Source organism: Seriola aureovittata, chromosome 6 (assembly GCF_021018895.1).
Source record: "Seriola aureovittata isolate HTS-2021-v1 ecotype China chromosome 6, ASM2101889v1, whole genome shotgun sequence".
NCBI lineage: Eukaryota > Metazoa > Chordata > Actinopteri > Carangiformes > Carangidae > Seriola > Seriola aureovittata.
The window spans coordinates 7,287,864-7,314,571 of NC_079369.1; the positions used below are offsets into that span (position 1 = coordinate 7,287,864).

General features: G+C 38.8%; 4 protein-coding genes across 6 annotated transcripts in view; 1 reads left to right on the forward strand and 3 right to left on the reverse strand.

Moving 5' to 3' along the window:
* The first annotated feature begins 718 nt into the window (after positions 1–718).
* Positions 719–4,149, forward strand: LOC130170497 (ras-related protein Rab-11B). The gene is made up of 5 exons (XM_056377802.1): positions 719–877; positions 2,522–2,717; positions 2,816–3,009; positions 3,099–3,179; positions 3,410–4,149. Exons 1-5 carry the CDS (start codon positions 838–840, stop codon positions 3,553–3,555), a joined length of 657 nt encoding a protein of 218 aa, XP_056233777.1. The 5' UTR covers positions 719–837; the 3' UTR covers positions 3,556–4,149.
* Positions 4,150–5,298: 1,149 nt separating this feature from the next.
* On the reverse strand, positions 5,299–14,792 carry marchf2 (membrane-associated ring finger (C3HC4) 2). 2 transcript variants are annotated; one of them, XM_056377800.1, is made up of 5 exons: positions 14,402–14,792; positions 11,651–11,957; positions 9,822–10,026; positions 9,363–9,572; positions 5,299–9,244 (listed from the first exon to the last, which is right to left on the reverse strand). In XM_056377800.1, exons 2-5 carry the CDS (start codon positions 11,830–11,832, stop codon positions 9,086–9,088), a joined length of 756 nt encoding a protein of 251 aa, XP_056233775.1. In that variant the 5' UTR covers positions 11,833–11,957; positions 14,402–14,792; the 3' UTR covers positions 5,299–9,085. The 2 variants fall into 2 exon arrangements, with proteins under 2 accessions (XP_056233775.1, XP_056233776.1); XM_056377801.1 differs by having other exon boundaries at positions 9,831–10,026; positions 14,402–14,787.
* Positions 14,793–15,249: 457 nt separating this feature from the next.
* On the reverse strand, positions 15,250–19,135 carry LOC130170499 (ras-related protein Rab-11B-like). Its single transcript, XM_056377803.1, has 5 exons — positions 18,980–19,135; positions 17,711–17,906; positions 17,419–17,612; positions 17,131–17,211; positions 15,250–17,026 (listed from the first exon to the last, which is right to left on the reverse strand). Exons 1-5 carry the CDS (start codon positions 19,017–19,019, stop codon positions 16,881–16,883), a joined length of 657 nt encoding a protein of 218 aa, XP_056233778.1. The 5' UTR covers positions 19,020–19,135; the 3' UTR covers positions 15,250–16,880.
* A 2,561-nt stretch (positions 19,136–21,696) lies between these two features.
* Positions 21,697–26,708, reverse strand: part of pip5k1ca (phosphatidylinositol-4-phosphate 5-kinase, type I, gamma a) — a 45,752-nt gene continuing 40,740 nt past the window's right edge. The window contains exons 17-18 of one of the 2 annotated variants that reach the window (XM_056379336.1): positions 26,493–26,582; positions 21,697–24,948 (exon numbers count right to left, since the gene is read on the reverse strand). In XM_056379336.1, the coding sequence (XP_056235311.1) occupies positions 24,946–24,948; positions 26,493–26,582 (93 nt within the window). In that variant the 3' untranslated portion in view covers positions 21,697–24,945. The remainder of the gene's footprint in view (positions 24,949–26,492; positions 26,583–26,708) is intronic. The other variant, XM_056379337.1, reaches the window with a different exon arrangement.

The following is a 26,708-nucleotide window of genomic DNA, read 5'->3' on the forward strand; positions in this document are numbered from 1 at the left end:
TCCCAGTATCCAATAGGATGGTTGTTGGGTCAAAAAAAATCTAACAGTAGTTTTAATTTTTCATAAACCATAAAACAATAGAAACAAAGTTTTGCAAAACAGTTCTAACTGAAGATCCACCTGGCAGCTGTTTCTTGTGATTTCAACCATAACACAAAGTCTTCATCATTGGATGGGGTTTGCTCAAGTTAAATGTAAAACTTCATTCTAGACCTTGGAAATAGTAGCTGATCATTATTAATGCCAATACTATGGATTACTTATTTATTTGTTACCACTATAAAGACCACGTGAAAGCGAATAAGTGGAGCCTGAGTTTGGATTGTTTTGTCAAGCTACCACTGTTTCCAAGGTCAAGAGTGAACTCTGACAGAATAATAAAATAATAATTTATTGAAATAGAAACCTTTAACTGTGTTCAGCTGCAGTCTTGGGCAGGATATTATGTGGGATAATGAAAAGCAACTAAAAACGTTTCATTTTCCATTTTAAAGGCCAAATAATCAGCAATTCATCAATAATCAATGTCTCTTATCATACAGTTTTATAGATATGACAGCTTTGGGGCCTAGGATGTCAGGTTATTACATTTCTACAGAGAACAAGTCATAATGGCGGGGATCTGTCACATTATTACGCTTTAACTTGCTGTACCTGAAGATACGCACCGCTATCACGTGACAGTGTAGTGTTACCGTAACTGCGTCTCTCAGCGACTCTGCTCTTCCTGCGCAATATGCGCATTGTCTCCTGTCATCTTAGCACATCTCCCTGGTCAGAGCAGGGGTAGTATTTTCCGTCAGCGCCGCAGTCTCGGAGAGGTGATTGTATCTAACAATGGGGAACAGAGACGACGAATATGATTTCTTGTTCAAAGGTAAGCCGAGGAGAAACTGACTTGTGAATAACCTTGTTTGATGATATCCAGCAGGGAAACTGGTTAAGCTCAGGCTAGCATGCTAATGTTAGCTGCGTTAACGTCAGTGGTCAGGTTAATATCAGCTGGTGGCAGCTAACTGTAGCTAGCCCAACTATTTTCTTAGCCTGGGCAACTTTTTAGGCTCATTCTTTCTAAATAACACCATATTTATGTTTACCTTAGGGCCTATTGCCGCTTTTATTTGTGTCAAAGTTTGTTGCAAACCATGTGTTTCGCTACATAGATTTTACAGAGAGGAGGGCGTATGGCGAGGTAGCCCTGCAGGCTAGTAGCTAATCTAACGGGTGGAGCTATTACTTTTGCAATAAGTAAATTCAACTTTTCTGTCATCGACGAGATGTTACCGTGTCCTTACCTTGCTATAACCATACTTAAACCGTAACCATCCAAATAGCACTAAAATTGATTTACTTTCTGAAGCCGCTCCCATGAAATCAGTTAAATTTGATGGAAAAAGGAAACAGGAGTTCCCTTTGTGGTAAAGTTGCCACTCAGCGGTCTGTCCCTTGAGGGAGAAAACTCGCTCTATATGTAAGGACTGAGGAGCAGACAGCACAGGCACAGTGGGCTCCAAAGGTGTGCGACCACTTTCTCATTAGGAAAAGTACTATTTTGTTTCTGATGGCCAAACCAATCAATTTTAATGTACGTACTGGATCACTGAGTCATTATTCACATGGTCCTTTTACACCTTGGAGTTCAGTTTCCTGATAACATGCTGCTGACTTTGCTGAATAAGAATCAGCTTGTTATTGTGTCACTATGTTGAAGCACTCAGAAATCACATGATGGGGTCTAACTAAGTTTTATTGCTCTGATGTCTTAAATCAGAAAAGATGGAGTTCTACTTAATACTGATATAAAAGCAAGCTTTAGTTACATTAAGCACTATAATTAAGATTATTTTGCTGTACTTCAAACCAACTGTCATTTCATTGCAAAGCATCGACTGAAATTTGGATGCAGGGATTTTAATACTTGGGGAATTTATGGAAGAAGAAACAGAGACATAAGCTTTGTCACATCTGTCTAGTAGAGTACAGTAGAAAAAAGAGGCTTTGGTCTAGTGTGGCTGCTGGAAATTGATTGGAGGGTAGTGATGACTCGTAACAACGACACAGGAACAAGAGGCCTTGAGAAACTGTTGAGTCAGATTTCCCAGAGAGCAGGCACTACTCCCAACAGGACAAAGTCAGAACAAGTCTGCGCTTTCACTTTGACTGAGGAGGTAATGACTGAATGGTAACCTGACTGCAGTGAATCCTATAATTAATTGTTTGATACATTTTGTGTAATTGACAGCATCAGTGTTTGTAATACTGCAGTTGAAAATCATCCAGTTAAATAAATGTGGTATGTTGATGTCAGTTACTGTGCACTTAAAAATAAATTTTAAAAAGAGGAAAATAACCAGCTGCAGTAGCAATGGATGAGGCAAATGGAAGTGAACATGGGAGGAGTAAAAAGTTGCCACAAATAATCACAAAATAACTGCTGGAATGATTGAAATGTGAAAGCCATATTTTCCTTGAATCCTTGCCTGGTAAGAGTTTAAATTTCAGTTTTTGTTTTTCGCTTTAGTTGTACTAATCGGAGACTCTGGAGTGGGGAAGAGTAACCTGCTGTCCCGTTTCACAAGAAATGAGTTCAACCTGGAGAGCAAGAGCACCATCGGTGTGGAGTTTGCCACCCGCAGCATCCAGGTGGACGGCAAGACGATAAAGGCTCAAATATGGGACACAGCTGGACAGGAACGCTACAGAGCAATCACTTCAGCGTGAGTTTGTGTTTTTTAAGGGTTTATAGAAGTGTATATTGTGCAGGGAAAAACAACAATAGAGTTGATGTACTCGTCTTGTTTTATCCGGTAACCAGGTATTACCGAGGTGCAGTGGGGGCCCTCCTGGTTTACGACATCGCCAAGCACCTGACGTATGAGAACGTTGAACGCTGGCTGAAGGAGCTGAGGGACCACGCTGACAACAACATTGTCATCATGCTTGTTGGAAACAAGAGCGACCTCCGCCACCTCAGGGCAGTGCCCACTGATGAGGCTCGAGCCTTTGCAGGTAAATAAAACCAAGCGCTGCAGTAATACAAACAAGGGAAGCCACTTTGTACATGTTTAAAATGTACCTTTCTTCTCTTCCCACTTTAGAAAAGAACACTCTCTCATTTATTGAGACATCAGCGTTGGACTCCACAAATGTAGAAGAAGCCTTTAAGAACATTTTAACAGGTAAGAAAAGCAAGACCCAGTGCATGAAAAAATATTCAGTACAATGATGGATATGACCATGATACATTTAAGTTGTACAGTTAGATTGTTTAGCCATTTCGCTGCACAATTCTATTTCCCCTTCTAATGTGACAGCTGCACATCTGCACATATACGTTTTAAGGAGTTTAAACAAATGAAATGCATCATAATATTCTTTTTTTTTTTTCTTCTTGGATTTCCCTCTGCAGAAATCTACCGCATTGTGTCACAGAAGCAGATAGCAGACAGATCTGCACACGATGAGTCTCCAGGCAACAATGTAGTGGACATAAGTGTCCCACCAACCACTGACGGGCAGAAGGGCAACAAACTCCAGTGCTGCCAGAGCCTGTGACACTCAACCCCATGACACTCATCCTCTCCTCCACATCCACCTTGACATCACATCACCTGTGCACTTTCTATTCCCGTAGCACTGCTCACGGCCAACTCCTCCTTCACTCTATACTTTTTCTTTCTACCTTTCATGCTGTTTTATATAATACCTTTGAACTCACTCGTGCTCTTCTCTTCTGCCATGAATGAAAACAAGAAGCCTTTATGTCACTTGGTTAGTCGAGTTGTTCATGGAGTCAATGTGAAGGTTCCTGCAATGCAGGAACGAGGCAGCTGTCGCTGTCATAATGAAGCCTATGAAGTTGTTTGAACTCTACTGAAACGCTGTCATGCACAGGGAGGTTGTGACATACATTTCAACGGTTACCACTAGATGGTGCTGCTTAAATTAACTACAGGCAGTTACTCCAACCCAGTGAAGCAGTATTATGCCTTTTGACAGTGTGGTTCTTACATTCTTCTTACATCAGTTAAGTTATGCCAAAAATATCCTCATTAGGTATTTATTGAAGAATATTTGGCTTAAGTTGTCATTGTTTTACTTTCAGTTTAAGAACTGTAAAAATTTACAATAAAATTCTTGTCAAAAGTTGTGTGTTGTATTAATATATTCTCCATTTGAGGTACTTGGACCATAATTGAGTACCTCAATTTCTTGGTACTCATTATCCATACTGCACTACATGTCAGAGGTAAGCATTGTACTTTTTACTGTGCTACAGTTATTTTACATCTATAGATACTTTTTAAATTAAGATTTTACATGTAAAACATGGTGAATTTATAGAGTATACTGCAGTGTTAGAGTAACCAGACCATTACCATATAAAGTTGGAAAAGTTGGCTCAACCTTGACAGGAATAAAATGCCGCTTACATGTTCATGCATCAGTAATGATAATCAAATAATTAACATTACAAATATAATACTTCGAATTAGGCTATTCAGTATACCGAATACTTTTGATTTTTTAAGAACCTTTAGCTCATAATAGTTATATATTTTTACTTAACATAAGATTTTGAATGCAGTGTTCTTATTTATAGTATTGTCATACTGTGTTATTGCTACTTTAAGTAAAAAAAGCTCAGTACTTTTTCCACTACTGTGAAGTTGGGGTGAGCATTTCGGTTAAGAAGTAAAAAAGAGACGAGTTGTCTAGATAACTGCCAAATAAAGAAAAAAAGGAAATTGTAAATGTGATTAAATCTGAAACATGATTGAGTAATTCCCGAGCCATGGCACTAATTTCAAGGTTATGGTGCAGTACACAAAAGGTTTACAAGTGTAAGCACAATAGCTAAGTAGACAGGCTGAACCTGTCCTCATTCGAATCACCAATCCAATCAAGACCCACTGGAAGCATCCCAGCATTTTTAGTGTTTTTTTTGTTTGTTTTTTTGTTTTCAGTGGGTCTGCCTCCTTCCTGGAGGGCAGAGACTGACATTAATAATGTTTTTCTAAGTAAGCTGCTTACATTTGCCAAATGCAGTGAATAGGACGAGGAGACTGTGACTCTCCAGAGATACAGTGGCAAAAACTTGACACCAGCGGTTATTTTTCATCAGGATTAAGAGCTACAAAGAGCCGTGGTCAAAAACAGACTTACAGTAATGACGTCTCATCCTCACTGGGCTAAGAGGATGATCTGTAAACAGCTATATTATACGAATCAAATCATCTACACTGTAATGGTGAAGCTATCTAAACAAAACAAATCAACTGAATTAATGTTCAGTCATAATTTGTCAACATTTTTTTTTTTTTTATTTGCTTTGCAAACGATTCTTGGCTGATTGCAGGTACCAGGATTTTGGTGACAACATCTTTCTTTTTTTTTTTCCCACAGCACACCATACACATAGTATTTAAAATGTGAATACTTGAAGAATTGCAACAAATGACACATATTAACATACCCTACATGTCCAAAGAAGACATGTAGAATTAAAAGATTACAAAAATGTTATTTAACATAACACAACATAAGTAACATCTACATGTTCATTTGTGAAATAAACAAAGAAAACAATGATTTAAAATCCATTTCTTGGTTTGAATTGTGGAATATGTATAAAGTAATTATTACATTATGGTAGATGTCTCATGAAACACGATCTGTTTCATGTAGCTCTGATAACTGGCATGGATAGGCAGGTAGCTAAAGAAGGAGCAGTGTTGCATAATTCGTGGGCAAAGTTGTATATACTTCCAATACAATACAAACTATCAAAATACATTAACTTAGAAATTCAGCTGTTTCTTGTTTTCAAGCAATTTTGGAATTACTGCACCTCTTTACATTGCTTCAAATCAGTGCACCGATAGATCCTAATACTCGAGTAAAGCCTTGTTCATGACGAACAGTAAACACACAGATGATCAAATGACTCATAAGCTTGTAAGGCAGATGAGCCCCCGGGTGCATCGAAGTATTGCAGGATATAATCCTTTGTTCTTAGATCAGTAAAAAATAACAAACAAACGATTAACAGGGGCGGTATGTGGGACAACCCACCGTGAGATAAATGTTCCAAAGTGTAATGTTAGTGTAGACAGGAGGCCAGGGCTAGGAAATAACTCAACAGACACCGGTCACTGGAAATTCTACACTGTCAAACAGATGTGGTGTCAATTTCCCACCAAACAACTCTACTGAGCTGCACCCTGTTCCTGTTGCTAATGTTGCACAACAGCCACAAGCAGCCACTAAACTTCTAATGTAATTTCCGATCACAAGGTTTCTCAAGTATGGCAATCAACGCAGTGGATGATGAAAAAGAAACCTGTTTATGTTTACTGACAGTCAAGAAAAAAAAGAAAAAGGTGATTGAAACGGTCTGGCTCTCCTCCTCTTTACACATTTCGTTTGTGACATGGAGGTGATGCTTGAGAGCACATCTGTCTGTTTGTGACTTCACCACACTACACACCAGTTTAAGTAAAATATTGTTCAAGCCTGATTGTTATTAAGTAACTACAGATGAGTGACTAGTTAAAAGGAAAAACCTGAAAAATGCATAGTCTCCTCCAGGATGACAATGGCCCCATCCAAAGGGGATGAATGATCACTGAATGGTTTGATGAGTATGAAAATGATGCGAGTCAGATGCTGTGGCCTTCACAGTCACCAGATCTCAACCCAGCTGAACACCAATGGGAGATTTTGGACTGACAACACCTCACTAAGAAACTTTATGATGGTTTTTCCTTTAATTTGTCTCCCGTCTATATTTTAAATAAAAAGGTATTATCAACACAACTGAGAATAAAATACAGACTTTTAGGCTTTTGCATCTACAAAATGGATCCATCTTGTAGAGAATAAATAAAAAGTGGAAGTATAGAAATGGGAAGAACAAACCATGATCAAAGTATGACAATCAAAATAAAAAGTAAAATAAAGTGACAAAGCTATAAATTTCAAGAACAAAACTCGGAAGCAAATGATTTTTTTTTTTTAATTAAAATTGAGTTTGTAGTAATAAAATTAATTTTTTCATCAGCTGATTAAAAGGTTGCTCCCTTGCTCCCAATGCCACTTGTGCAGTACACCTCAGGTATTTTAAATTGCACACTTATAATAATACCAACAATACTGAACTCTGGGTTTATCACCTGCATGACCTCTGAAAGGATAATGGTGTTGTATTTTTAAAGCCAGTGTGTTTGAGTCTGAGCCTTCATCAGGGCCATAGACTGAATTATGTTGGTGTTAACATTGTTCTCAGTATAACAAGCGTTGCTGAGGTTTTTATTTTCATCCTTCTCACTCTGTGGATAACCCACCGTGTGTTCAAGAGGCAATTAACCGTTTCCTCATAACCCAAATTAAATGGAATGAAGCAATAAACCATGTTCAAAAGTGACATGAAGTCTGGAAACCAGACAGACTCCGTGGTCTGTGTTTTTCTGCCTCTTTAATCAGAGAAGATCATCTCTGACTGGTCGATTAACAGCCACTATAAGCGACTTGAGTACAAACTGCACCCAACTATTTACAACAGAGAGAAGTGAATTCTCTCTTCTCTCCCAAACTGCTAACAAAGCTGATAACATCACAACGTAACGAGGGAAAGTTGGCACCGAAAAAGACGACATTCATCAAATGGACCTAGAAGAGCACGTGGCCTGCTTGAAAGAAAATACAAAACAAAGCTAAAGTCAGATTTGGCCTTAGCGGTGCTTGCATAATGTATCCACCATGAAAGTCATTTTTGGCGGGTTACATTTTTGTTAGCCTGGCAGTAACTAAACATCCCCTCCTGAGAAACTATGTTTAACGATGACTTGAATGATACAAGCTGGCAAGAAGTTTGTATATCCCTGATTGTTGTGACCATGGAAACTACACACATATAGCAATGTGTATTGCTTTAAAAAAAAAAAACAACAAAAAACAAAAGAAATGGCTACTAATTAAGTACTTCAACAGGCCATTAAAAAGGATGTTTAAGTACATGGTATCAGCCACCGAACAACACTTATGGAAATGTTCCTCTAAAAGCCATTTTGATGTTTCCTATCGATCTATATAAATATAAAGACCTACTTGTTAAGTGCTGATAATACAAGAACCTCTATGAGGACACTGTTAAACCCTACTTCAGTAGGAATAGTAAATCTGTTCATTCTTTAGTGGTTTAAAAAATGATTTTACAATACACTTAACAGTAAAAAGAAAATCCCCCAAAATTACTGACAGTGGTTGCATGCATGACTGTGCATGTTGTTAGAGGTCTCTTCATGTACTGTGATGACTTCCATGTCCACAGTGTTATATTGCACAATCTCTGGTTTTACTAATGTTACGCTGGCATCCGTTCTCAGATGAGATGTAAAAACAGGTGCAGAAAAAACACTGAAAGACGTCCAGCAGGCTTGTGCTAAACTTAAAAAGACTGATCTCAGACAGCGTACTGGCGTCTGGATTGTAAAATGTAAATAATCAAAGAGCTATGCTTTAAGTGCTTGAAATAGCTCCCAAATGGTCAATGCTGTGCAGAGAATACAAGGCCAAAGAAGGTAAGTGCATGCCCAGATATGACATGTATCTAGCAGAATACACACTTTCATCAGTGCAGCACAACAATGAATCAACGTGCTACTCTGCAGTCATCTGTGTCCACTAAACAAGTAAGTTTGGTCCATCCCTTACTTCACTTTCACTGTAAGCTGTTGTTATCGTCACATCGTAGATGATGAGACTGTGTCCTTGTCTCTGTAAATGTCTCTCCTCACTTTCATGTGCTGGTCCATTCTTCAGTGCCTTTGCATAAGCTTGGTCAACACCGAGCGCGACAACAGACAGACTCCATTGAAATGTGCTCAGTTTTGCACCCACACAAGGACACATTTAAAAAAAAAATGCAATGTGAAAAAAAAAGTACTGATGGGGCAAAGAAAAAAATGGAAATAAGCAACAAAAAAAAGCCCACAAGTGCTTCTTTAAAGTCTTGCTGGCTGGCATGATGCACTGAGAATCAGCCCCACACAGAAAAGACACTGTTCATCACCATCATTTGGTCTCATACTATACTCTCATTGGCAGGCTTCTTCATCAGTTTCGTAGAGAGCAAAGAATGCTGGGAAGAGTTAGACTCCTTGGCTTCAGGAATGAGCAGACGTACTTTCTGGTTAGTTCTTCTCCACTCAGAGTACAGCTGACAGTGGTAGCGGAAAGATACCTGCAGAGACAACCAGGTAGGAGAGGAGGATGATATAGCATGAATTACTTCATTGTACTTTAAAAAGGGCTGCATTACAGTAAAGCCACAGCCTGATGTATGTGAATTTATTTTTTACCAGGGTCCAGAGAACATAGATGGTGAAGAGGGCGATGGTGAGGGCTATGAGGCCCACGGCCTGCAGCCAGCTCCCCAGTTGAAGGTGGTCCTGAGCGCCCCTCAGGCACAGCCAGCCTGAAATGGCTGCTAGGGGCGTAATGAACAGGAAGCACACCATGTCACAGAACAGCGTCCTCTTCTCATTACGAGGGCCAGGGTCCCGCAGCCACTGTGGGAAGTGAAAGAAAGGCAATAGAGAGAAAGGGGAAAGAAAGGGGAAAAACAGATCTTAAGTCATTCAAGAAAAGAAAAGACTCACTATGATGAAACGGCAAGCAAGCAGGAAGTAGAGATGTTAAAAAAAAGAAAAGCCTCTTTACATTTACACATGCACAATCATTCACACAATGAAGCCCTGCCAATGAGAATAACAAGGGCAAGAAGAAAGATTGATGCAGACAAGGCAAAGGGCATTGACCTTTGTTACCTCTGTGAGAGGCCTTGGTCGGCGCTCAATGCTGAACTCTGTGTGGCAGAGCTCACAGTAGCTGGTGTTGGAAGATGACAGCCACTTCTCCAAGCAGCTCTTGTGCACTGCGCCCAGGGTGCCTGTGCAGTCACAAGGGGACAGGAGACCCTCACTGTTGCCTCCTTCATGGCAAATACGACAGATGGGACCATCACTGTGACAAAATGAAAAAAAATTACTAAAATGCTGAAGGGAATTGCCACACAGCAAAGACACTCAACTCTACACCAGTTCAAAGTTAACAGATATTTACTTGAGAATTTTCTGAGAGAGGAAATCCCAGCATTAATCAGTATAGGGAACCAGAATCACATGATCACAAGCTCCAAATATATGATTGTGTAGTGAAACTAGGGGATAATCTCATTACTAATTACAATATTGATTGATTGATAGATACATAGAAAGATAATTTATTTATCCCCTAGGGGAAATTCATGTATTGCGTATTCAATTAAAAATATATTATATACAGAAACCTCAAAAATGGATGAAATACACAAAAAGATCAGAGGATGAATAGGGAGGCTACCATAAACACACATATATATACTATATATTTTGGTAACACTTTTAAGTCCCCCATATTTATAACTTTTAAGCAGTGAATAAACATTTAAAAAATGGCTTATAACACACTAAAATGAAGTTATGAGCACATTTAAAGTGTTTATCAATGTAGAATATTTGTCACCAATTGTAACATCTCCTATGAAGACGTATTTTACATTGCTACACCTGTGTTTTACTAAATTGTCATTCGTTATCCGTTTAAACACCTTCACTTATGGGTGCTGACAGAAGGAGGTACAGTAGTGATCAAATACATTTATAAACACTTCCATCTGCTTAGGACTACATAATAGTGTATAAACCATTTATTAAACATTTGAAAAGGCTTAAAGTAAAATGTTACTTTCTTCCCCCTGATACATATATAATAATTACATAAAAATGTATACATGAGTAATACGTTCCAACAAATCCGAGATTAACCTCAAAATGAGGCTATAATCTGAAAAATAACCATAATATCCTAAATGCGATTCAATAAATAATTATATAATATGTAACGTAACAAACCTTACAAGATTTAGAAAAAATTAAGAAGCCTACAGGGTATAAATAGTTAAGATAAATACCTACAAGGAGAACCTCGAACAGCACGCCTTTTTCACAGAACACATTTTGATGTATCACAGTGGGGAAAGCACCGGTGTGAATAATAAAATTAACAATGATGCCTGATTTCCGTTTAGCTGCTTCAGTTTCAGGGTCCAGCATGTTGGCTCGTTGTCACACTGAGACGCTTGAATAGCAAGTAAGTAAAACATTATATTTATACATCACTTTTCAAAACCAGAGACACAATGTCCTTCACAGTTACAGAAAGACGATAAAAGCATTTCAATAAATAAACGCGCCATACTAACAATAGTAACAGTGAGTAAAAATTGGTCAAGAAATAAGAACAAATCAGAATCAGGGCAAAGAAGCATCAATACAATGCCTTTGAGAATAAATAGGATTTGGATTAGATTAAAAACACTAGAATAGAAGAGGAAAACAAATGCCATTGTTACTATCATTAGTAATTCCTGTGCTTTTCTACTACGAGTCAAAATGTGCGCTGTAAAAAGGCCTACATCATGAATCAAGAGGCAGTTATGCCTCTGTGAGCTGCTTGTCCAGGACATTTCTGTTCATGTTAACTGCACAGGACTGTTAAAATTCAAACATCTGTCCCAAAAGGACAGGTAGGCGTAAATCAGCCTCACCTTTGTGTGCCCATGGGTTTGAGCACAGAGGACAGCAAACGCCCATCTATGGCTGTGACCTGGGTGACATAGAGCGCCTGGCACCCGTCACCACTTGCCTCCTCCACACTCTTCCATAGACCCGTGCTACTGGCGCAGTCACACAGAGAGCCAGGCAGGTGGCAACACCCGCCTGTCGTCATGGTTACAGTGTCCAGACGCTGGCTGTAGAGATGGCGGTGAGGGTGTGAAGGCTCAGAATATAGGGATGAAGGAGGGATCAGGAAGCACGAACTCTGCTCTTCCACGCGTTGGGGAAGTGTAGTTTCTACAAACAGAGGAAGAGAGAAGGACTGAGAGTTAATGGCTTTTTCACATAAACAATATCAGTGCTGGAAAAAAGTGCGTTTACTCAAGTAGTGTAATGAAGTAGAATTTTGAGGTACATGGGCTTGAGTATTTCCATTTTATACTACTTTGTACTCAATATATTGTACTACATTTATTTTACAACTATAAATAGATTCAGATTATTAACGAAAATATAAATCAACAAATAAATTATTATGCATTATTGTAGCTAAAACTACCCAGCAGCATTTTAAAATTAGCCTTTACCAGCTACAACATCAAAGCAATCCTTAGACACTGATGAATCAATAATTTTAATCCAATAACATAAAATATATTGAAATGAAATGAAATGGGCATTTCCACATGAGTACTTTCACTTTCAGTAATTTGAAGTACTAACGTATCCCAATACATTCTAAAATCATTCAGAAGCTAAAGTAAGCTGCCTCAAAAGCAAAATATAAACAGAGTAAAGATACAGCAGTTAGATGTAAACTCAAAATAGTGAAATGAGACAAGATATTGTATGTCATATATACATATCATATAAACCGTACCAAAGCAACAACAGTCAGTCAAGTATATTATCAACAGTATTGTGACAATATCATGATTTTTCTGAATTACAATTAGGCCAAGACAGCCTAGTTCTAGGTACACTTAGCTATATGTTATGACAGAGTTCATCTTGAAGTGTGCTTCATGGACCAATGATTTCCTGCCATGTGAGAATAACTAACATTATCTACACAGACATTTTGTCATTTAAAAGAAAGCTGTCTGTTTGGAGATGGGCCAATTTGCCCAAAGCATCTGCTAATCCATTGTAAAAGCAAGTTTGATCGTCTGTGGCAGCGAGTGTGATGTGCAGCAGACTGATAAACAGCTGTCTCCCCTCAGATAACCCCTCACTAAAGATAAGGTAGCTAAAGACACAGCTGAATTTGCTACAGCCTGTAGTTTATGTGTTGCTGTCGAAATGGATAAATGGATATTTCTAAGTGTAATGTTTTTATTGTGATGAGACAATAGATACAGTAAGAGTAATAACATGAGCAACAATTTCCAAAAAAGCTTGTGTCTGATACATGTGTAGGCATTTCAAGTTTTTCTTTAAAATGCCACTCATACTTGTGTATTGGTCAGGGGTAAATACTGGGTTGTTGTTGCTGTTCACATAAGGCCTGGCTCTCCAAATGTAGCTGTACATGTCGCTGCATTACTCCATTAATCCAGTCCTTATATGATCCTTTGTGCTCAACACTGATGTTGTTGTGTTGTTTTTAAACAGGAGGTTTAACATGGCAGATGGTGCAGAAATTCTTGCGATAATTTATGGGGTATCGTGTCTTTATTCTATCTTCTTATAAATAATAAATACAACAATTTACACTCTATAATGATAAATACAGGTTTTGGAGAAAAAACATTTGATCTAAAACTAAAACAGAGCCGCAGTAATTTGAGTGTCGTAACATTTCTTTGTATTATAATTATATGTTTCTTTTCTATAACATTTACATTGCTGAATATTAGTTTTTGCCACTGCAGTGATCCAATATCCAAATGGTTGACAGTTTAAACTTGTCTGCTATTAGCTATGGTGCTCTTAACCACGCCATGGCTGTTAAAGCCAGACTTAACAGAGCCAGACAATAAAAAAATATATAAAAAAGCTTTGTGAGACTGGTTATCCAGGGGATAAAGCCTGAAGGCCTGAAACTGAATTTTTCAGATGAAATTTTAACCCCATTTAAATTAATGGAAAACAGTTACAGTATCCCTCCATGGAGGCACGATTAAGAGGAACAATCCCTGACCCCAAAAAAACAAAAAGGGTAGGCCCAAAACTCAGACAAGTCTTTTAAACCTAGTGATGCATATAGACACACAGACTAATGCATTTTCAAATCAAATCTTCAGATGAGAAACTTACATTCAATTACACTGTATGTAACTGTAACCTTTCGAAAAATAGTCATGGACATACATATTGCTACATTATGCCTTTAAAAAAAAACTACCCTGCTGACAAAGTAATTTTCCTTTTCATTCCGACTCAATGCAGCTAACATTGCCGCGGCAGCCAGATGTTACAGCTTTGATCCAGACTATCATCTGGATCTGAGAGGGTTGTGTCATGTCTATATCATAATGTGCTACAACTGCGTTGCGGCACAAATTGCCCTGTGTATAGCAGTGCTGCAGGTTTACATATTTAGGACATAAGCACCGGCTATCCACGTCCATTTTGTTGTCACTATCAATTTGCTGCCTGATTTCATTGTCCAGTAAATAAACGCGGCCAGTCGGTGCCCGTCACAGCTGTTTTGTCTGCTAGCTGCCAGCTGTCAGCAGCTACAGTGAGCCGCTAGCTGTCGGCTGCTGTCAAAATAAAGACTAAAAAGGTCTACTCACCCCCGTGTGGTCTTCTCTATCAGTGTTTTACGGCGACAGGCATTATCGCCCTAGTATATTCGCATCTCCTCCTCGTTTCATGTTTCGCTGTGTGTATGAATTGGTCAAATCGCAGCACTCCCGTTGGCTAATGCTAGACGCTGTTCAGCTCTGTGCTAGCTGGAGGTTCTCAGCTGGTATCACACAGCGGGCCAGACTTCCGCTTTCCCAGGTCTTTAAATACACCCAGGAGGCTCATCATCAGCTGTCTGCCTCTGCGTTGAACACATCAACACAGGCTAACTGAGAGCCCAACACCATCCGGACGAATTCAGATGGGGTTGTGAATAACAGCTTACCAAAGTGAAGGGAGGGGCGCTAACCCGAAAACATCACATGGGCAAAACGTCCAGGAAAAATAAGCAGAAGTAGGACTGTATTTTTTTTTGATTGTGGTTAACGATGCTTGTGAAGCCAGAGAACTATGTAATTAACCATGTTAGTTTGAACAAGCAATCTACAACCTTATTATCATTTACAAAGTTGTACATAATAAACCCATTTTTATTAAAATTAAGTGGTTTTAAAAATTAGTTTAAATGAAAATGAAAAATGTCTGAAGCCAAGTATCCAGTACTTTAAGGAGCCTGCCTCTGATACATAAATGCAGTGAAGTGTTAGATGATCTGGCCATCATGTGTGTGGATTTGTAAAGGCAGAGTGTCAGGTGAGGCTGCATGCATGTTTGTACATGCTGTGTACAAACAGCTCCACTGACTCTATGACAGTTGCTAAACAACAGTGGCAGACACAGTGTTGAGTTATGGGCTCACTGAGTGAGTAATGTATCCAAAAATAAGTATGCCTGCTTCATGTGAATTAGGTTTATTTATTCTTCAGTATTTTCTGTGTAGTGTTAAAGTAGCAAAACAAGTTTATGTTTGCTGACTTTACACCTATTATTTGAAGAAATGTGAAATTTCACGAGACATAATGCATCGAATCAATCACACATGGAAGCATTTCTACCAGATGGGTGAAAGTGGCTTTTCAGCCAACCATGTAAACAATTTGCATTTCTGACTTTCAGTTCCATTTTACCTACTAACAACTGCTTCCGGCTGGAGTCGAAGTGAAAATGTTCTCAGATTACACACACATTTTTATCCATTCTCCTTTAACAGATATCACATTCACATTCAAGGTACATGAGGGGAAATTGCTTTAAAAAAAAAAAAAAAAGAAGCATAACAAATAGTGCATTTTGTTCTTTTCAGCCAACACAGTTTCCCTTACAAGCATCAGGAAAATATAATTGAATAATAAAGATGTTGAGTGTATTTAAAAATATAAGATGATTTATTCCACTGAAATTTTGGACATAAGTGCAAGAAAGATTTTCATTTTAAGACAGCCTGCTAGGCGTGTCCCAGGCTGATACTATTTTCATTTCATTAAAAAAAAAATTCATCACAATTTATAACAACACTTTTGCTATGTAGCATTACACAATTTTTTCCCCAAATAGCCTGGACTGGATTGGCCAAATTCAGCAATGGTCTGCAATACTAGCAGCCTTGAACACGCATAAATAAGAAAACCCAAACTGATACTGATTGCATCTGTCTCCTTTGGTATCTTTGTGCACTAAGATTAACACACACACACACACACACACACACACACACACACACACACACACACACACACACACACACACACACACACACACACACACACACACACACACACACACACACACACACACACACACACATTCATACATGCACACACAAATAAAAACACTTCATTTGTTTCACACTTGCCCATATTAAGTCAGACAGTCACAGCCAGTCTGGCTCATGCTAATTTAATGCCACAGAGGGCACAGGGCTCAGAGGGGGAAATTAAAATTAAATAGGCAACCACAAACTCCAAATTGAGTATACATTAATACTCCAAAGTATTGATGCATTACCTTCTTCTCCTCTCCTCTTCTACACCCGTATTGCATGACAGGCAGAATCAGGTCAACTAGACATGAAACCAGGATTCCACTTTAACAGATCATAAGTCATTGCAGGCTGAGAAAAGGAGACAAGTAGTAACCACTTGGAACACTAATAAAGAGGCCTGCTAATCCCTCACCGTTCCTTCAACAGGAGCAGGTCAATAGGACCATAACGCTGGTTAATTAAAAAGGAAATTGTAGTTTACTACAGCTTTGAGATCAGCCTCATAATAGCAAACACTTCCTCCCTCTCAAAGCTATTATGAGGTCATAAAGTTATATTGACACAGGTTGAAATCAGATCAGAGGAAGAAAAAAACAAACAAAAAAGAAACCAGCAAAAAGGAATGTCAGCTACAAGAGTCTTGGATCAGAGACATCTGAACCAATGAGGGTATCATGTTGACAGCAGCGTGACAGCTGAAGTAAAGCAGAGGCAAAGAGAGGAAAGACTGACAGAAAGTCAAACAGGAAAAGAAAACACAAGTATCACAGGCTTTGACAGCAGGGGAGTTTGTTGCCCCTCTGCCCGTCCATCGTTGGGGGGACGCTTATGTCCACTACATTGTTGCCTGGAGAATCATCATGTGCAGATCTGTCCGATATTTGCCTTTGAGATACAATACGGTAGATTTCTATGAGAGAAAACAGTGACGGTTCAGTAAAATTAGGAGTCATGTAACCTTGAGGATTTATGGCAAGCTGCAAATTATGTTCAGCAATTTATCACTTTTCCTACCTGTCAGAATGTTCTTAAAGGCTTCTTCTACATTAGTGGAGTCCAAGGCTGAGGTTTCAATAAATGAGAGAGTGTTCTTTTCTGAGTATGAGAAATAGTGGACACAACATAAATTTTACACATCTTGGATAATAACTTACAAGGTTCAGCATATTTGTCAAGTAAATGGTTTGTTTAAGTGGTCAAACCGAGGAGTGTTTTCTTGTTTGTTTGTGTTTTACAGAATTCTCCTTAAATTCCATGACTCTGTTTTAAATGCATTGTTGTTTACCTAGTGGCAACACTAACCTGCAAAGGCCCGAGCCTCATCAGTGGGCACTGCCCTGAGGTGGCGGAGGTCGCTCTTGTTTCCAACCAGCATGATGACTATGTTGTTGTCAGCGTGGTCCCTCAGCTCCTTCAGCCAGCGTTCAACGTTCTCATACGTCAGGTGCTTGGCGATGTCGTAAACCAGGAGGGCCCCCACTGCACCTCGGTAATACCTGGTTACCGGATAAAACCAGACGAGTACATCAACTCTATTGTTGTTTTTCCCTGCACAATATACACTTGTATAAACACTTAAAAAACACAAACTCACGCTGAAGTGATTGCTCTGTAGCGTTCCTGTCCAGCTGTGTCCCATATTTGAGCCTTTATCGTCTTGCCATCCACCTGGATGCTGCGGGTGGCAAACTCCACACCGATGGTGCTCTTGCTCTCCAGGTTGAACTCATTTCTTGTGAAACGGGACAGCAGGTTACTCTTCCCCACTCCAGAGTCTCCGATTAGTACAACTAGAACCAAAACACACACCCCACAAAAAAATTACAACTGAAGTCTGACAAACTTTAAAATATGAATGATCATGCTGGAGCTGAGCTTGCAGTCTCCCTATCCATACTGCATTGTACAGAATCAGTGAGAGCAACATTTCTAAGCTTTAGTCCAGTCTGTGAAGTCATTTCAGATCACCTTTGTAGATCACAAATGTAAAAATATACATACAGTACAGTGCAGTGCATATTAAGTATTTTATAAGTTACAGCAAGATCTTTTTCTATTAGTTCTGGTCCTGCTCACGGACTTCCACTTTAATCTGTATGACATTCATTTCCCATCATGTTAAGGATGCACTGATTAGTTAGATAAATTCACTGTTTTTATTACTGTTTTATAATGTAACAATTAGGTTTTCTTATTACCATAGGTCTGTAATTGCCTTTGTCTCCTAATTTAAGTTTTAACTGTAGCTCTTCTTAACCCCAACGATACTGATAAAAGATGAAGCGTATCAGCAACACAGAGAAAATCAGGGAGCGGTTATGTTCACTGCTTAACAACTTGACAACTTAGCTAAGTGGCCTGAGCTTTGATAACTCTTTAAGTAAACCCGTTTTAATGTACAGCTTCTGTCAGAGAGCAGCCATTGACTCTTTTGTCGTTTCGGGTGAACGTCAGGTCATCTCAGGTGATTGTTTATAACGAGGCCAGGTAGCTTTCATGTTAGCATGCTAGCTGCTTATATAGCCGCTTAGTTAACTAACGTTAGCCTGCTAATTCCCCAAGCGTTGAATGCCATCACTGGACTCGATGGTTGGTTTGCGGGGTTAAAAATCAGACTATTGGGGAGGAATTGTTCTAGTACTACACACAGCTGGGTGAATTTATAATAGGTAGTAGTGGTGGCTACAGAGTTAGCTCGACAGTCGTCATGTTATCATGTTATCGTGTACCACTTTGCTACTAGCAGAGCTGACTTTAGCATTAACGCTGGCTTAGTTGACTTCCTCAGTTCCTCCTTCTGTCACGAACTGTTATTAAGAGGACGAACGCGCTGTCATTCGTCCACCTTTAAAGAAGAAATTACCTTTGAACAAGTAGTCGTATTCATCATCTCGGGTTCCCATTTTACAACACTAGTTTTTGTACTTTTGAAGTACTTTCCCACAAACAACAACAACAGCCCTCTTCACCGGCAGCTAGTAGGAACCGCCTTCAAGGAAGAGCACTGGCACGTGAGTTTAGCAACGTCGATTTGGACCAATTGGAAAAGTTATCTTATAGACTGACAAAAAGATTAACCAATCAACTGCTTTCTTCTGAAAATGCCGACCAATCATCGTGCACAGCAGAGAACACGAAGAGGCAGTGCACCCTTTGTTCTCCAAAGTTTGACGCCCTGTCTTCTTGCAGATTGAGCAACATCCATCTGATTTAAATATTTTCCAGTATGCAGGTTGTTTCACAAACACGGTTAGCTGTCACAATTCGAGGTAATCTAACTGTTAAATTAGTTTTATAGGCAAATTGCATACAACCGCATTTGGCAAATATCATACATGTGAGGAGTAACTTGTAATGTTATTGTAGTTGAAGTTAGCATGTGCGCTAACGTTAAACTGTAAAACCAGTGTAAAACATATACTTCCCTTGTGTTTTAAATTGGTTCTGCTGCAGAACATGAACAGACTTCAGAACAGTTTCTCCCTCAGACTGTGAGTTTGGTGCATATAAACTGTGTCACACACTCAGACTGATGATCAATAACGGCTCCTGGACTTTTTGCACATTACCTCCATCACTCATGGACAGCTGCAATAGCTTTCAGTCAACCTGTCAGACTGTTGCACTATCCTCTCTTAGCTATGAAGTATTATTTTTACATTTCTACTATAATTTCTACTTGTTACTAAATACGATTTATCCACCCCTATTTATTATGCAAACTTTTATCTTTAATTTGTCAGCTACAGATGATTGTAAATTGCACGCATTATTTAATTCATCAATTTATTACATTCTTTTGTACACCTCTCCAATGGTGTAAATTGTTGAAATTAATGTAGATTTAATGTTAAATAAAGTTTTTTATGAAGCTTTGCTTTGTTGGTTTTTATGGAGCATGTCTGGTCACAACACATTGAAGTTTTTCCTGAATTTGTAATTAATCACAAGACTTTCTATGTTGGCTTTAATAAACAACAATGATGTGTAGAAATGTTTAAATGTGGCTCACCTTCAACAGTGACAATACAGGATCTAGAGATAGACATGAATGTCTGCTTCAGTTGAGGACTGGTTTGAGTATTAAATTAACAATCTTCTATATGACAAATATTTTTCTACACATTTTGTATAGGTCATGTCACAGGTCTTGATGGACAATGTATTAACTGACATTTACGCTGCGCATTACACTAACACAGATCACTTAAACTGGGTCACATGTGGGAGAAACACAAACCAAACATCGTTAGACTAACGTCGATTAAATGTACCTTTTTATTGGGCTTTGACTGAACACCTACATGGGCTAACCCAGGTAGACACAGGTTACCTGCACAGCGGGCCCAGGTACCGTTAGCATAGCAATCGCTAAGTTATCAGCTAACGCTAGCAGTAGCTGGCTAGCTTGGTTAGCAAGGTGCGTCTTCACCTGAACTGTTATATTAACAGGGATGCTAATTTTGGCTAGCAAAAAAATAGGCTTAAAACAAAATGTACTTACCGGAAAAAATTGAACAACTGACTCCTTTTAAAAACTGAACCCCGAACAAGACATTTTCAGGCAAACTTTGGTGAACTGAAAACACAATGACAACACTCTGGCCTCTATCCGGACCTGTGTGTCAATCACGCCCTAAACCCACTCTGCTTTAACGTCTATTTTCTTTTAAATAGGACCATGATTTGAAAAATGAACATGTTCTAATCAAGAAAACTTCAAACTAGCGATTCAGACCATAAACACATAACGAAAACGTTTACTGAGGTCCATCTTTATATACAGTGACCTTTGATGACACAGTTATTCTGTATTCCTTAAATTACAAGGTATATTGGATTTGAGATCCCTCCTCTGGTGTGCTCTGAGCTTACTTTATACTGGCAGTGATGGACATTTGAGGTCTCTGGCTGTGCTTGAAGGGAGTAACTTAATCTTGGCCTCGGGTGATGTTCCCAGCATTCTGCATTTGCATCTGCAAATTCACTCCTCTCTTCCCACTGGCAGGCGTGGATGGTGATGGCTGGTTAATCCACCCGTCCAACATTTTGGTCGGATGGGAAACTTATCTCAACAGCGACTGTTCCATGAACAATTTCTGATCAGTTTGGCAACCCCCTTGGCCTCTCATGAAGCACCACCATCAGGCTCAAAATTTCAAAATCTAACTGGCAGATTGCCATGTTCATAACATCCCACAATACCAGGAAGGAAACAATTATTCTGCTATGCATAGTCTTAGAGTTGTCAAGACTTGGGACTAATTTGGCAAAGCTGTTGCCTTCAGGGGCTGTCTGTTGTAACTGAAGACAAACTACAATGTGGTAAATAGGACAGAGAATTAATATTGCATACAGCAATAACTGTGTTGACTAATGATGGTGAAACACTGTACCATTTGTAATTGATCTTATATTTTCCATTCTATTTACTTTAATGGTTACATGTAAATTTAGTGACAAATCTCATGCTTGGAGAACAACTGAAGATGTTCTAATTTTCATTTCAGATTAGATGTATAATGATTTCATCAAGGAGTTAATGAAAATGTAACATGACATTATCTACATGGACAACAATTCATAGAACTGCTTTATTTTGTATTCATTCTGATTGAGTCCAAACACACACATACAGCCATCTATTTATCCTCACGTATAAATAGATGAATATACACAGATATACATAAATACACATTTCTGATATGCATATTCATTTTGAAATCATGCTATGTCTCTGTAAAGGACTCTCTCTATTGGATGAGGGCACACCGCGATTTGAAAACACATACACAACACAGCTGAACAGTTGGAAGATTCCCTATCGATTTGCATGGGCAGTAAAACCCACAAATCTTTCCATTTTGGATATCTTACAAAGAAACAGCTGTGGTTTATAGACCATAAATATACAGCAGCTGCATCTCAATAAACACACTGAAGAATATGATACAGTAAATTATGTAGATTGCAATCATTTCTTGCCCAGCAGCAAAAATAAAACCAAATAAAAATAATATTCTCCGATTCAAATGGAAAATATATTTGTATATCTTTATATATGTATTTATAATTTTATGTACACATTCTCAGGAGCACAACTATGAGAAAGAAAATAAATACAACAGCACAAGTGAAAAAAATACAAATGATAGGCTTACATGTAAAATTTCTCAATAAGGCAATTAAAATAACTCAAAAGCTAGACTGTACAAAATATTGCTGCTATGGTCTCCATCTGATGATCAACAGCGAACTGATTACAACTGGCCACTGCACATGAGAATGAACTGATTTCTATTTTACAATGTCTGACATTGATGTGTCCTCTCTTACACACAAACACACATAGAAACATACCAACCGACTGAAGAAACGGTTTCTGAAGTTAGATTTTAAAAAATTGGTTTGTTGAACTTTAACTTAACTCGTAGTTGAGAGTCCTAAGATGTCAGCCACAAAGAGACTACAGTAAACACTAACCATACAATGACCGTGATTGACTTCACCAACACACACACACACACACTTGATAACCCTAAAATAAATGCTGCCTAAATATCAGCCTGTGTGAGCAGAAACTCCTATATACCAACTGAAAAAGTATGATAACGTGATGTTATGTTTATTTGGCCTCTATCACTAGTTCATCTTCAGGTCCTCTTTATAAGTGCAAACAACATTCAACCCATTTACGAACTGCTGTGTCTCACCAAGTCATCACTGCGACGCACTGTGTTCATTCAAATATACAGATAACAGGTACGATATTGACTGCAAATACTACAACTGATGCTCTACATCTACAAACATTTGAAATGTCCAGTCAATGGATATCCTATTGTGAGGAGGTGAGGGAGACCAGATATATCAAATGTCACTGATATGCTGATTATTCCCCCACCTAAAAACAAAAAGAGAAAATGTGTGCGTCTTGTCCAAAAATAGGGCAACACTGGAAGACATTGTAACGATGCGGAGATTACTGTAATGACTGACAATGTCTGCTGCCTTAGTGTTGTAATTAATGCCGTCTAATTTTGAAGGCAATAGTCATGAGCCTCAGCCGTTTCCACAAGAGCTGTAGTGAAAAAAGTAGTAACACTGAATTTACATGACAAACTGGGAAACTACTAAAAAGCTGCAGTGATGTAATGATCAAACCAAAAATTAAAGTTCTTTGGAAGCAAATCGAAAAGAAAAACAGCATTACAAAGTTAAAAGTACCAGTAACAGTGAAGATTTATAATAAAATACAAACAGACAAAATAAATTAAAGCTCACAGTAGTAAAACAGCTGAAGAAACGTTCAGAAAAAAAAACTTAAAAACATTTGATATAAATTATTATGCTAGGAATTCAACAACTTGTAATCACTGTTTATCTTCACTAAAGGAAATGATGTCTTTTAATTCTTTCCTCTATAAACTAAACTGCATATTTTCACTACTGGAAATGTGAGGATGACGTATGTCTAGAGGTTTTGTTTTGATTGGTCAAACAATAGTTATCATTGTAACTCCAGTTCTATGAGCACAAGCACAGCCCTCTTAACACCACAGGCTTGACCACTCACTCCCCAGTGAGCGCACTGAAATCTGCATGCGGCGTGCTGAATAGAAAGGCAGTACAAAGGAGGAGGTTGGTCAGCTTGTCCTGATTGGTCGAACCGGTCCATGCAAATTTTAGTAGAGTTTGTGAGGTGGGAGGAGCTACTTCAGGAAGTCCTGGCATTAGAAATTTCAGTGCGATTAATTTCCTTCACTGACAATGTTAAGTGACTCACAGTTGGAGTGCTGCTATGGCCTGGATGGATATGAAACTGTCCAAGTTGAATCCTCAGTACAAAATATGAACAACTGTGTTTATAATACTTATTCTACTGTATTAAATATCAAGTTCTTTGATCATTTGATAAAAATGGTAAAATGAGAAGTTAAGTATGTCTCCCAATGCATTTTTATTAAGAAACATCCACTCACTGAGCTAAAAATTAATATTTAAAGATTATGGGGTCAAAAAAACTGACACAATCTAAATCTTAAATTAATTCATTTTCAGATTCTGGATCAATTATGGATTAATTCAGTGACCAAGTGTTTTCTCATAACTACAATGACAAAGTGTTTTGAATTTGATACAGCTCTGATTTTCGCCTCTGTCTTCTTTTGCATGAGGCTCATACTGTAAAGAACTGTTGTATTTGGACCCATCCAACATGTGAAAATGTGATTTTTCAGAAACAAAGTTTAAATAATTAAAAACTTAAAGCCATGAGACAAACATACAGCATTGTTATACTATCCCAGAGACTCCCATGTTTCTACGTTGAGTCTTCTGTATTGAAGACATCATTAAAAAGAAATGTTTGAATTGGGGATTCAGAGTAACCAGCGGCTCCCCTCACTTCACAACTCTATGTGCTGCTCTGCAGAGTGAGTGGGACAGCCAGTTTAGAGCCTGTTGGGGGGCTGTGCTTGTGTGAAGCAGAACATACAGTAAGTTACTTCTGTCTGTCATGTATGTCAAACATATAAGACTACAGCCTTATACACACTATGTCACACATACACATGTTAAATTGATATCTTTTTCATTAGTTAAGGGTGAAAGGCAGGGATGGTAGGAAATCAGTGATGTTGTCACTGTCAGGATTTTTTTTCCCCCTCTGGTTTTCAGTCACTTTCTCCCTCAGTGTGTTCAGTTTCTGTATGCATGTTTAAAATCCTGGCTCAGACAGAGATCCTGCTGCTACCGCTGAGATCTGGACTTCAGACAGATGAGTCCTCTCCACTGAGACGTTCGCTCCTCTCTGCCAGAGAACAGGGTTTACTGTTGGAGATACACAGAGTGAATGTATTAGGCAGAGTGTACACATCATACACACACTGATGTCCACAGGGAATAAAATGTGTATCTTCTCATGCATTACTTGCTAATGACAGTAAAGTGTAATTTATAAAAGGAAGTGGACATAGGAAAACAGAATGGGTAAGGCAAGGAGAAAAAAGTTTAGCATAACAAACACCCCTGCACACCTGAAAATAGGAAAAGTCAAGATGCACAGTATTCATGTATCACACATTAAAGTGATAATAGAGTGAAGGTTTGTGTACTCTGTGGGCTACAGCAGTGTGAGTCTGCTCGCATCTTAAAGACATTTAGTGGAATATCTTGGATCAACTAATGCTGTAAAATAGTGGTGTCCTGAGCCAACATGAAATATTTTAATTCATCTGTATCTGCTCCATTAATCCAACCCAACTCTAAGCACATCATGTGTTTGAGTTCACTGGGCTGGACGTGAGCCACAACAGCAGAAAGGTTTGCATGTTTGCAGTGTGGTAGTATTTTAAACTGGAAAATGAAACATCCCATTCCTTTCAATAGGGCCAAATATTTTTGATATTTGTTTCTATCTTTTGTAACATGTGAAAAAAGCCTGATTGGGACATAATATCTAGGGTGAGAAAAAGATGAAGAACAAAATGAGTTGGAAAAAAATCAATGGCCGATCACACCTAATCAGAGGATAGCACAGAGTGCACTGTGAGCAAATGCTGCTACACTGAACAAAGTAGACAAGCAGCCTGCCAAGGACAAACTCATATAAAACTTCTAAAGGAAAATAGTCAAAGCCAAGTGAAGTAATTTCCATTTTGACCCACGTTTCTAATTTGTCAGATTTACCAAAGCTCTGTCTGGGTTTGTATTTTGACATTGAAAATAAACTCTTGAGCCATAAACTCTCAAAGTAAACTTAAAAGACCAAAAGCACATAAATTCAATATATATTATTACATCTTCAATAAATCCTCCACATTGCCTTAACACTGAAGAAAACATTTGGGACCAATTGTTTGATGAGCATGTTCTGTAAAATGTGACTCATCTGTAGGTTGAGTGTACACATTCGAACTGTGAACATCTAACAACATGAGCTGTGGGAGTCTGGAGATGCATGAGTGTAATGGCTTCACACAGGCCGATGCGGTAAAATGGTGTCGTAAACTCTGAGCAGCTTGTTGTTGGAGGGAAACAGGATGGCTGGCTGTGGACTAAATGGTCATGCAGGCAGCCACTGACCATTTCCACCCACTTATCAATGAGGAATGAATGCTGTAATGCAGGGGTGGGTTTCTGGACACAGACCAAGCCTACCCTTGGAATAATATTAGAATTTGGGACCTGAGAAAGCTTTCTCTACATTTACTGTAGAAGCTTCTTACACAGGGTAAAGTTACAACTCATCCTTTCCATCCTTGTTGTGATGGATGAACGATCACCACCAAACAACATGGTCTAGGACTGAATTTATACCTTGTCTAAGGGATTTCTCCTGTACTGTATATTTTAGTCCGATGCTTCTCACTTACTGTCTCTCTTTCCCAATCCCCATCTGGCAGGGCCTTAGACTCTGAGCCATAGTGTAGCGGAGAGTACACCCAGGTCCTGTCCTCTGGAGGCTGTTTTTACACACCCACCACAGCAGAGGGGGCCAGAGTGACAGAGGAAAGGCCAGAGGCACAGAGACAAGCAGCAGGGGCAGGCAGGAGAGAAAGACACAGGAGATCACAGGAGAAGAGAGGACA

Coding starts and splice junctions, on each gene's coding strand:
- LOC130170497 (XM_056377802.1), top strand. CDS start 838: ATGGGGAACAGAGACGACGAATATGATTTCTTGTTCAAAG. Junction 878..2,521: donor ATATGATTTCTTGTTCAAAG/GTAAGCCGAGGA, acceptor TTTTCGCTTTAG/TTGTACTAATCGGAGACTCT. Junction 3,010..3,098: donor TGAGGCTCGAGCCTTTGCAG/GTAAATAAAACC, acceptor TTCCCACTTTAG/AAAAGAACACTCTCTCATTT.
- marchf2 (XM_056377800.1), bottom strand. CDS start 11,832: ATGACGACAGGCGGGTGTTGCCACCTGCCTGGCTCTCTGTGTGACTGC. Junction 10,027..11,650: donor AAACCCATGGGCACACAAAG/GTGAGGCTGATT, acceptor ATTTTGTCACAG/TGATGGTCCCATCTGTCGTA. Junction 9,245..9,362: donor TCTATGTTCTCTGGACCCTG/GTAAAAAATAAA, acceptor TTGTCTCTGCAG/GTATCTTTCCGCTACCACTG.
- LOC130170499 (XM_056377803.1), bottom strand. CDS start 19,019: ATGGGAACCCGAGATGATGAATACGACTACTTGTTCAAAG. Junction 17,613..17,710: donor TACAGAGCAATCACTTCAGC/GTGAGTTTGTGT, acceptor TCCGGTAACCAG/GTATTACCGAGGTGCAGTGG. Junction 17,027..17,130: donor CTTTAAGAACATTCTGACAG/GTAGGAAAAGTG, acceptor TTTCTCTCATAG/AAATCTACCGTATTGTATCT.